Here is a 10,944-nt window from a genome sequence, read left to right as displayed (position 1 = left end):
ATTCCACTACAAGTGCTGCATAATGCGTCTCGCAACGATATTCTTTTTCAACTTTGCAAATTACTGCATATTGTGCACATTCTTGTTTTTATTACGGCAGGGTTTCAACTTTGAGGTGTGGACTAGTCAGAGATGTGCAATTTTCTCAGGATAATCAACATTTTTATCATGACTCATGAATGATGCTGCCTATGATATGATACGGGCAACGCAGCAGCGTACCAACTGATACAAGGTCTACGACTCACGTAAAAGAAGCAAATGTATTATACAATCTACTGTTGTGCTGACTCTTTCTTATGATAATCCAAAGCGGGATTTCCGGATCTTTCAAAAAAAAATCATGGACTTCAACAATAAATTTAGAGAAACTAATATACTTAAAGGTAGTGGTTACTGGTGCAACCTGACATCACTGAGAACTAAAATACTTATCTCTGATAGCGTGCATTTCTGCAGTAGCATCACGTATTGACAAACGCTCTGAGGGCAAATGCTTTGAGCAAAGGACACCAAGCTGAATGATGGCGAACAAACATTGCCTGCTTCTTGCTATATGCCTTGTATCATTTCTATTGCTTGCTTCATCATGCAGCCATAGGTTGGAATCTGCTATCTCCATAACTTCGTCAGGAAGAGCCGCCTCAGCATAACCATGTAGGCTTATACCATCTTTGAACATATCATCTGTTGGCCTCTTTGCTGTGAACATCTCAAGCAAGGTGATACCAAGACTAAACATGTCACCGCATGTCGATACCGCAAGACCTTCTCCATATTCTGCATTGGATTAAACACATGAACACAGGTAGGTATATACAATATTTGATGGGCGTAGGGATAATTCAATGCTATCTTGTGAAGCACATGGGGAACCGAACAAGAAATAAGAGTTACCTGGAGCAATGTAACCAATGGAACCTCTTATTCCTAATGTGCTCGAAGAATTTAGAGGATTTTTGCTTGTTGCTTCATCTAGAACTCTAGCGATTCCAAAATCCCCAACACGAGCCCTCATGTCCTGATTCAGAAGAATGTTACTTGGCTTGAGATCGCAATGGATGATCGATGGCTGGCAACCGTTGTGAAGATAGTCCAAAGCATCCACAATGTCCACCGCGATATCCAACCTCTGTGACAAGCTGAGTGCTCCTTGACCATTTTGGCGATCCAAATTTGGGTGGATCCATCCATCTAAGCTGCCATTAGCCATGAACTCAAAGACTAGTGCTCTGAAGTCTTCACCCTGATGATTGATGCTAGAACAACATGTAATGATCTTTAGAAGGCATCGATGCCTCACTCTTCTTAGTGCCTCACATTCAGCTTGGAAGCTTTTGTAGGACCCTGATTGCTGGACATTAAACACTTTAACGGCGATGGCAATGGCTTGATTTTCTAGAGTGCCCTTGTATACTGTACCATATCTTCCCTTTCCAAGCACATTTGATTCTGAAAATCCATCTGTTCCTTTCAGTATATCGTTGTACGGAAGTATTGGAAGCTCCATCTCTGCAAATTGTAGTGGCAAATCTTTCTTCGGTGCTGCCTTGGACTTTATGTGGCGAAATCCAGCACAAACCAGAAAAAGTATGAGGAGCAGACTTCCTATGATTGGGATTATTATTCTAAGAGATTTGGGTATGCTTTTCTTGTTGTTTCTTGCACTAAAGCTTGGGCATTTTGGTAGATGGAGCTGTGGTATTCCACCACATAATGCATTGTTACCAACAATTGATAGCCCAGTTAGATTTCTGAAAACCCCTTCTTTTGGTACTTCACCTTGCAAATTGTTGTAAGACAGATCTAGGCGAAGCAGCGATGTTGAATTACCTAAAAGTTCTGGGATTGTTCCAGATAAATTGTTGTGTCCAAGATACAACTCCTGTAGGTTGGTAAGCATAGCCAGGTTGCCAGGGATGCTTCCATTCAATTTATTGTTTGTCAAATTAAGCAGGGTCAAGCCTGCCATGTTCCTAAACGTAGCAGGTATGCTTCCTTGGAATGAATTTCCATCCATTAAGAGGATTTCCATGACCCTGCAGTTGCTAATAGTATCAGGTACCTCACCTGACAAATTGTTTCCTGATAGGAAGAGCTCTCCGAGATGTACCAAACTACCGACTTCTAATGGAAGTGGTCCCTCCAGCATGTTGTTGGACAGATCTAGAAACATTGAGATCGATGGCAACTCCATAATTTTATTAGGAATCAATCCAGTAAGGTTGCTATTTGAAAAATCTAGGCCTAAAAGTTTGCTCAAGTTTCCAATGCTTGGTGGAATTGGCCCCTCAAAGCTGTTGCTGCCTCCATAGAGTTGAAGTAGGCTTGAAAGGTTCCCGATGGAGGATGGTAGATGTCCTGAGAGGTAATTTGAATAGAGACCTAGCTGATGCAGTCGTGTAAGCTTTCCGATGCTTTGAGGAATGACCCCAGTGAGTAAGTTGTGGCTAAAATCAAGCATCTCAAGACCTGCCAAATTTCCAATATCTGATGGGATGACGCCGGATAGGCTGTTGTTTTGAATCCGCAGCCACTGGAGATTAATAGACAGATTAACCAACGGATCTGGCAGCTTCCCTGAAAATCTGTTCGCTCCAATGTTCAGTAGCTGTAATCTGCTACAATTCGTCAAAGAATGAACAAATTCCCACTCTTCCTCGTTTTTTGCTTCTAAGATGTTGTCTTCCAGTGTCAACACTTCAAGCTGTTGCAACCTGCCCAATTCAGCAGGAACAATTCCATTAAAACCATTTAATTCGGCGTGAAGACTCTGGAGCCTGGAGAGATTGGTTAGCGATGGCGGAATAGGTCCAGTAAATCGGTTATTTGGAACCGCAAATGTCTGGATGCTCGGAAGGGTTTTCGCTAGGTCAGTTGGTAGACGGCCATGCAGCTTGTTATTGCCCACAAAGAAGTAATAGACAGATGATAGGTTGTACAGGGAAGGAGGGAGCAGGCCAGAGAGACTGTTGCCAGAGAGCTGAAGCCACTTGAGAAATGGATTGTTACCGATGCCTGCAGGGATTGGTCCCTCCAAGAAGTTCCTTTTCAAGGACAAGACGGCCAGCCGGGAAAGGTTCCCAAGAGACGACGGGATGGTTCCAGTGATGCTGTTGTTTGCCAGCGCTAGAAACCTGAGGGATGGCATGCTGCCAATCTCAGCTGGGATGCTTCCCTGCACTCCCACGTTGCAACTGATGTCCATCACACGGAGGCCGGTGCAGCGGCTGATGTTGCTCGGGATGACTCCGGTGAGCACGTTGAAGCTCAGGTCGATGCGGCGGAGGCGGCCGAGGGAGCCGATGCTGGGAGGGATCTCGCCTTGAAGGCTGTTGTAGCTCAGGTTGAGTGAGCGCAGGAAGGTGAGGTTGCTGATGGCGGGGGAGATGGTGCCGGCGAGGCCCTGAGAAGTGAGGTTCAGAGCTACCACCCTCCACCGGTGCCTCCTGCCGCAGGTGACGCCCTCCCAGCTGCAGTAGCTGGTGCTCCGGTTCCAGGAGGCCAGTGCACCAGAGTGGCTGGAGATCTTGGCCATGAAAGCCACAAGAGCTACCTCGTCGACGCCATGGTAGTCCGTGGAAGATGAGGAAGCAGCTGCGGAGAGTAGCAGCAGCTGGAGCATGAGGCACCTAATTGTGAACAGCATCATGGATGCACACAAGGCGTTGTGTCGTTCACTGAGAGCAGAGCAGAGGGGCCAATGCGTCTCGTTTTGCTATGGAACTGTAGAACAGGATGTAGAACAGATACAGAGGAATGTTTGGACAGGAAAAGGTCACAACAGAGGAATGTTTGAGTTTTAACCCATGGGTTTGACCTTCTTTTCTTAATAATAATGGTGGGACCGACCATCATTTTATTTTCTTATCAAAGGATGCTGTATTAGAAGTAATGTTCCGGACTTTAGAATAAGACGGTACACTACTTTTTTTTTTTGACTAGTGGTACGCTACATTTGAAAAATAAGAAATAACCAGGCGCAGCTAGTTACATGTATTCTCTTATACCACCAAGTTGTTGAATGATCAAAGCTCACAAAACTTTGTCACCACAAGAGAAGGATAATTAGAGTATATATAGTATATCTAAAAGCATGGCAGCGATGATTCCAATGTCCGCATGTTCTCCGCTGTCCAGTGAGCCAGTAGCACATGAGAATGAGATAGCCGCCATCTGCGAGACTGCGACTGCAATCAGCCACCATTCCTGGGTCGACGATCACAACTAGAGGAACATTTTTTAAGGCGGCTGAAAATCATTGAAGAGGTGGCTATTTTAATCGTCTCTATCTATTTATATTTCGAAACAGTAATATTTAGAGTCTGCAAATAATGATTTTTAAAGACGATGATGGGACGACGGTTCCGATTTTCCGTCAGATTCAAGATAGCTATTGATTTAGGCGGAAAGCGATACACTAATTTGGGTTCTGATCAAAAGACTCAAACCCTATAATCTCTGCAAACGTGTCACAATCCGGTTGATATAGGCAAGAAGTTTTTACTATAGACTAGTCATAAAGGCTGAGGCACAATGGCTGTTGTTCAACCTGACGTGCCACGGAAGATAAAAAAAAGCTGAGATTATTTTAATCGGACAATAGTGTTGTAGTCGCAATTGCAATACGAATCACGACCACCAATTTTGAAGCAATCTCAGCGCACAGCATCAGTAATTGGTATAGTAGTAGATAGGGAGCTGATAAATCTCGCGGCAATTATATTGTCCAAATGAAATAATCTAGATGGTAAAAAGGATCCTGCTTGATTAATCAACACGATTGTAGCAATGTTAATGATAGATGGATTTGGTTTACACAGATCCAATCCAAACCCACCCGCGGCAACAATATAACATGATCGAAAGAGAGAATTGACAAGTAACATCAACTCAGCGTAGTCCATGAGAAAAAAAACAGAATACCTACGCTGGCCGCTGGGTTGATGAGGTGTCCGTGAAGCAGCTCAGTGTGTCAGGATGAGTGGGCGAAGAGCCCAGGAGATACAAGACTATTTGTTAGGCGGTTACGCACATCGTGTCTGTAGGCGGTTAGGCCCTGGTGTTGGGCACGGCATATACATTCCTGAAACTACTCTGAACCTTGTTATGCTTTTGAACTCTTGTATTGCTATCTAAATACCCAATACTCTAAGGATGGAGATGGTGTTCCAAATGGATACCCGCGGTTCTTCTCTAGTCTAACTTATTAAACTAAATGAAAAAATAAAGGAAAAAAATGTGTGTGATTCTAGTTGGTTCGTGACACCGCAGAGGCAGATCCACGCGTGCACCACAAGTCCCGCCTTCCGCTGGGTGCACAAACCCGTGCGGCCGCACCTGTCTTTTCTCTGCTCTACTACTACCGTTTGCTTGGCTTACTCTGCTATGCACTTCTTCATCCTACACCTGCAGTATAAAATCACCTGCTTATGTATTTGGTCCGTTGCCTAGCTATGTTACTGGTTTGTGCAGCTGTGCTTTGTAGCTTGCTGCCTCTGTTTTGTTTACTGATCCATATATGTGACTTGCAGTAATCTAGTTGCATGTTTAGTATATGTCCATGGTGTCGCCGCGCCTTGCACCTAGGCGTTGTGAGGGGACTGGGTCACCACACGTCACCTTACTGTAACAGCATGTCACCATAGGCGTTGCATGTCACAGTGAGATATTCTTTTTCATCTTGGCAAATTCCTGTATATTGTGCACACAATCTGACCACGGTTGAAACAGGGTTCCATGATGCAGAGCACTATAGCAGTGACTGACGGAATGGACTAAGGCTGATCGTTTTAGTGGGGAATTTGCAATTCATCTTTTTTTTTAATGGCGGGGTTCAAGTTCAACTTTGAGGTGCGAACTAGTCATAAATGTGCAATTTTCTCAGGATAATCAACATTTCTACAGTGATTCATGAATGATGCTGCCTATGATATGGGCAACACAGCACCGTACAGCTGATATAAGGTCTACAACTCACGCAAAAGAAGAAAATATATTACATATGGAGTAATAAATTTGGGGAAACATGGTAGTCAATATAAAGGTAGTGGTTACTCTGGTGCAATTGGACATCTCTGAGCACTAATATACTTATCTCTGATAGCATGCATCTCTGCAGTAGCATCGCTTATTGACAAACGCTCTGAGGGCAATTGCTTTGAGCAAAGGACACCAAGCTGAATGATGGCGGACAAACATTTCCTTGTTCTCATTATATGCCTTGTATCATTGTTATTGCTTGCTTCATCATGTAGCCATAGGTTGGAATCTGCTATCTCCATAACTTCGTCAGGAAGAGCCGCCTCAGCATAACCATGCAAGCTTAAACCATCTCTGAACATATCATCTGTCGGCCTCTTTGCTGTGAACATCTCTAGCAAGGTGATACCAAGACTAAACATGTCACCACAAGTCGATACCGCAAGACCTTCTCCATATTCTGTAATGGATTAAAACATCAACACACGTAGTTATGTACAATATTTGATGGGCATAGGGATAACTAATTAGATGTTGTCATGTGAAGCACATGGGGAACAGACCAACAAATTAGAGTTACCTGGAGCAATATAACCGATGGAACCTTTTATTCCTAATGTGCTCGCAAAATTCGTAGGATGTTTGCTTGTTGCTTCATCTAGAATAGTAGCAATACCAAAGTCTCCAACACGAGCCCTCATGTCCTGATTGAGAAGAATGTTACTTGGCTTGAGATCGCAATGGATGATCGATGGCTGTCAACCATTGTGAAGGTAGTCCAAAGCATCCATAATGTCCACGGCGATAACCATCCTCTGTGACAAACTGAGTATTCTATGTCCATTTTGGCCATTCAAGTTTGAGTGGACCCATCCATCTAGGCTGCCATTAGTCATGAACTCAAAGACTAGTGCTCTAAAGTCTTGACCCTGGTGGTTGATGCTAGAACAACATGTAATGATCTTTAGAAGGCAACGATGCCTCACTCTTCTTAGTGCCTCACATTCAGTGAGGAAGCTTTTGTAGGACCCTGATTGCTGGACATTAAACACCTTTACGGCAATGACAATGGCTTGATTTTCTAATGTGCCCTTGTAAACTGTACCATATCTTCCCTTTCCAAGCACATTTGCTTCAGAAAATCCATCTGTTCCTTTCAATATATCATTGTAGGGAACTATCGGAAGCTCTATCTCCGTAAATTGTGGTGGCAAATCTTTCTTCGGTACTATCCTAGGCTTTCTGCGGTGAAATCCAGCCCAAACCAGGAAAAGTAAGATGAGACTTCCTATTGTTGGGATTGCTATTCTAAGAAACTTGGATATGCCTTTCTTGTTCTTTCTTAAATAAAAGCTTGAGCATTTTGGCAAATGGAGCTGTGGTATCCCCCCACATAACGCATTGTTACCAACAATTGATAGTCCAGTTAGATTTTTGAAGACTCCTCCTTTTGGTACTTCACCTTGCAAATTGTTGTAGGACAAATCCAGATGAAGCAGCGATGTTGAATTACCTAAAACCTCTGGGATTGCTCCGGATAAATTGTTGTGGCCAAGATATAACTCCTGTAGGTTCGTAAGAGTAGCCAGGTTGCTAGGGATGCTTCCATTCAATTTGTTGTTCATCAAATTAAGTACAGTCAAGCCTGCCATGTTCTTGAATGTAGCAGGGATACTTCCTTCAAATGAATTGTCATCCATTAAGAGGATTTGCATGAGTTTGCAGTTGCCAAAAGTGTCAGGTATTTCACCTGACAAATTGTTTCCTGATAGGAAGAGCTCTTCGAGATATACCAAACTACCGACTTCTAATGGAAGTGGTCCCTCCAGCTTGTTGTTGGACAAATTGAGAAACATTGAGATAGATGGCAGCTCCATAATTTCCTTAGGAATCAATCCAGTAAAATTGCTATTTGACAGATCTAGGGCTAAAAGTTTGATCAAGTTTCCAATGCTTGGTGGAATTGGACCCTCAAAGCTGTTGTCGTCTGCATAAAGTAGAAGTAGTCTAGAAAGGTTTCCGATGGAGGATGGTAGATGTCCTGAGAGGTAGTTTGAATTGAGGCCTAGCTGCTGCAATCCTATAAGCTTCCCAATGCTTTCAGGAATGACCCCAGTGAGTAAGTTTTTCCCAAAATCAAGCATCTCAAGACCTTCCAAATTTCCAATATCTGATGGGATGACACCGGATATGTTGTTGTTGGAAATCTGCAGCATATGGAGATTAGTAGATAGATTAACCAACGAGCCTGGAAGTTTTCCTGCAAATCTGTTCCATCCAAAGGCCAGTACTTGTAATCTGCTACAATTCGCCAAAGAACCAATAAATTCCCACTCTTCCTCATTGTTTGCTTCTAACATGTTATTACCCATAGTAAACAGTTCAAGATTTTGCAATTTTCCCAATGCGGAAGGAACGATTCCATTAAAACTATTGGATCCGGCGTGAAGACTCTGGAGCCTAGAGAGATTGGTTAGCGACAGTGGAAGAGCTCCAGTAAATCGGTTTTCTACAATCCCAAGCTGTTGGATGCTCGGAAGGCTTCTCCCCAGGTCAGATGGTAGATGACCCTGGAGCTGATTGACAGACGCAAAAAAGTAATAAAGAGATGACAGGTTGAACAGGGAAGGAGGGAGCAAACCGGAGAGATTATTACGGGAGAGCTCAAGGAAACCGAGATAGGGATTGTTCCCGATGCCTGCAGGGATTGATCCCTCAAGATAGTTATCTGACAAGGCCAACTCGGTCAGCCTTGAAAGGTTTGCGAGAGAAGATGGGATAGTTCCGGTAATGCTGTTGTTTGACAGCTTTAGGACTGAAAGCGATGGCATGTTGCCAATCTCAGCTGGGATGATTCCTTGGACTCCCTTGTTGCTGTAGATGTGCATCTCACGGAGGCTGATGCAACGGCTAATGTTGCTCGGGATGATGCCGGTGAGCATGTTAAAGCCCAGGTCAATGCGCTGAAGGCGCCTCAGGGAACCGATGCTGGGAGGGATCTCTCCCTGCAGACAGTTGGAGCTCAGGTTCAGCGAGTGTAGGAAAGTGAGGTTACCGATAGCAGGAGAGATGGTGCCGGCGAGCCCCTGGGAGCTGAGGTCCAGAGCGACCACCCTCCACCGGTGCCTCCTGCTGCAGGTGACGCCATCCCAGCTGCAGTAGCTGGTGCTCTGGTTCCAGGAGGCCAGCGCACCAGAGTCGCTGGAGAATTTGGCCTTGAAAGCCAGAAGAGCTCTCTCGTCCTCGCCATGGTATGACGAATACAAGGCTGCTGCTGCACTGATTGTCGCAGCGGCGGAGATCAGCAGTAGCAGCTGCAGCAGGCGCCTGCGGGGTCTTAGTGTTAGGAGCAGCATGGCCGGCGGCGGCGGCTCTCGGTTTTGTGGCGGCGAGCTTTGTTTCTTTGCGTCGGCTGACTATGACGATGATGATTTTGCTCACGTTCTGTGTGATTCCGATCCTACACCGTAGGCCATTCAGTATATATAATAATATATGGTTGCTGCCTCTTGTGTAGTGACGTATATGCTGCATGCAGGCTGGTGTCGGTGCCCAAGGTTTTTTGAGCAAGCATGAATGGACCGTTGGTTTTTTAGACTAAGGAATAAACACTACTACACAAAATATTAACCGAGACGGTTTTCGCAACCGCCTCGAACGAAAGATCACGGTAAATAGGACCTTTTCCGAGACGATTCTTTGCCCGCCTCGGTTAATCGCACAGAAAAACAAAAAAAAATCTGTGGATAAGCCCACCAAGCTTATCTATGGGCCCGTCAAGCCCATCCATAGGCCACCACCGCCGTTGCTAGCTGGGCCTCGCGTCGCCGCCCCTGTGCACCACCCGCTGCCGCCGCATGAGACCTCAGTAGATCCGGCTCTGGCTCGTGCAGATCTGGTGTCCTTCTCACCGAATCCATTGGTGCTGGAGTTGCTCCGCCTCCCTACGCTCGCCGCTGCTCCTCACCGCGCCATCACTGGATCTGGACTCCCCGCATGGAACGTCGCCTAATCTGCGCCTCTAGGGAGGGAGAAGAGGGAGCCATTGTCGGATCCATCGTCGTGAGAGGAGGGGCAGCCACCATGCCTGAGGAGGACGAGGAGGTGGTTGTGTGGCCATTGCCACCGGAAGAGGCGCCCGAGCCCATCCACGCCATCAGGGAGAGGAGGAGGAGGCCGGGCCGCCCTGCGACCGCTAGGAGGGGCCAGGCTAGCTCGCGCCATGGACAGAAGGACTGAAGGAGAGGGGAGGAGAGGTGTGCCGCCGCCATGCTGCTCCGTGGAGAGGAAGGACGGGCGTGTTGGAGGGGAGGAGGGGCAGGCCAGAGTGGAGGTGCACCGGGTCGAGATGGACCTAGAGCAACAGGATGGGCAGGGAGTGAGGGACCTAGGGTTAGAGTGTTTTTGATGATTTTATTTATATATTGAAGATGATACTGGGTTGGTGTGGGCCAACGGGCTGGACTTCATTTATCGTGGTGGTTATTATAAGCAACCGCCACGGTTAACCATGGTGGTTAGCTTACAATGCCCGCCAGGCGGTTACTTTACACTGCCTGCCACGATTAATGATTAACCATGGCGGTTGTCCGGACCGGCTGGCCGGTTGCAGCCAGTCTAGAATAACCATGGCAGGCAAAAATGATGTCTGCCTCGGAGCCCTTTATGTGAAATGCTGCTTAAAATGAAACGTATGTAGTGAAAGGTTCCAGCCTTCACATTCATGAAGAATGCTTTAGGGTTAAGCTTACACTAAAGGGAATAAGCCCAGGTTTGCGCTATGTGGCCAAATCTAACAATATGATGCTAATCAGAAAACCTGACAAGCACTGGTGGCTAATACAACAGAAGGCAAAACAAAACAAAGTGACCGCATCTCTACAGAACATGATTTAGCAAAACCTACACTCCTAGTTTCAGAGTACAACATATAAAACAAACAGGCCTTAAACTCCTATTCTC

General features: G+C 45.7%; 3 protein-coding genes across 4 annotated transcripts; all 3 read right to left on the bottom strand.

Moving 5' to 3' along the window:
• On the bottom strand, window positions 413-1,510 carry LOC8069089 (probable LRR receptor-like serine/threonine-protein kinase At3g47570). The gene is made up of 2 exons (XM_002459492.2): window positions 898-1,510; window positions 413-780 (listed from the first exon to the last, which is right to left on the bottom strand). The coding sequence occupies exons 1-2, from the start codon at window positions 1,508-1,510 to the stop codon at window positions 413-415; spliced, it is 981 nt and encodes a 326-aa protein (XP_002459537.2).
• LOC110432591 (putative receptor-like protein kinase At3g47110) lies at window positions 1,668-3,652 on the bottom strand. The gene is made up of 2 exons (XM_021453346.1): window positions 1,834-3,652; window positions 1,668-1,696 (listed from the first exon to the last, which is right to left on the bottom strand). The coding sequence occupies exons 1-2, from the start codon at window positions 3,650-3,652 to the stop codon at window positions 1,668-1,670; spliced, it is 1,848 nt and encodes a 615-aa protein (XP_021309021.1).
• On the bottom strand, window positions 5,710-9,424 carry LOC8069088 (receptor kinase-like protein Xa21). Of its 2 annotated transcripts, none has more exons than XM_021452862.1 (2): window positions 9,038-9,424; window positions 5,710-6,442 (listed from the first exon to the last, which is right to left on the bottom strand). In XM_021452862.1, exons 1-2 carry the CDS (start codon window positions 9,336-9,338, stop codon window positions 6,054-6,056), a joined length of 690 nt encoding a protein of 229 aa, XP_021308537.1. In that variant the 5' UTR covers window positions 9,339-9,424; the 3' UTR covers window positions 5,710-6,053. The 2 variants fall into 2 exon arrangements, 1 of the variants encoding a protein (XP_021308537.1); XR_002449892.1 differs by having other exon boundaries at window positions 5,713-6,442; window positions 6,563-9,424.

Source organism: Sorghum bicolor, chromosome 2 (genome assembly GCF_000003195.3).
Source record: "Sorghum bicolor cultivar BTx623 chromosome 2, Sorghum_bicolor_NCBIv3, whole genome shotgun sequence".
Classification (NCBI taxonomy): domain Eukaryota; kingdom Viridiplantae; phylum Streptophyta; class Magnoliopsida; order Poales; family Poaceae; genus Sorghum; species Sorghum bicolor.
This window is presented reverse-complemented; position numbering and strand designations above follow the sequence as displayed.

Coding starts and splice junctions, on each gene's coding strand:
- LOC110432591 (XM_021453346.1), bottom strand. CDS start 3,652: ATGATGCTGTTCACAATTAGGTGCCTCATGCTCCAGCTGCTGCTACTC. Junction 1,697..1,833: donor AACAATCCCAGAACTTTTAG/GTAATTCAACAT, acceptor GGAATACCACAG/CTCCATCTACCAAAATGCCC.
- LOC8069088 (XM_021452862.1), bottom strand. CDS start 9,338: ATGCTGCTCCTAACACTAAGACCCCGCAGGCGCCTGCTGCAGCTGCTA. Junction 6,443..9,037: donor CACCATCTCTCCTGCTATCG/GTAACCTCACTT, acceptor AATCCATTACAG/AATATGGAGAAGGTCTTGCG.
- LOC8069089 (XM_002459492.2), bottom strand. CDS start 1,510: ATGGAGCTTCCAATACTTCCGTACAACGATATACTGAAAGGAACAGAT. Junction 781..897: donor CATTGGTTACATTGCTCCAG/GTAACTCTTATT, acceptor AATCCAATGCAG/AATATGGAGAAGGTCTTGCG.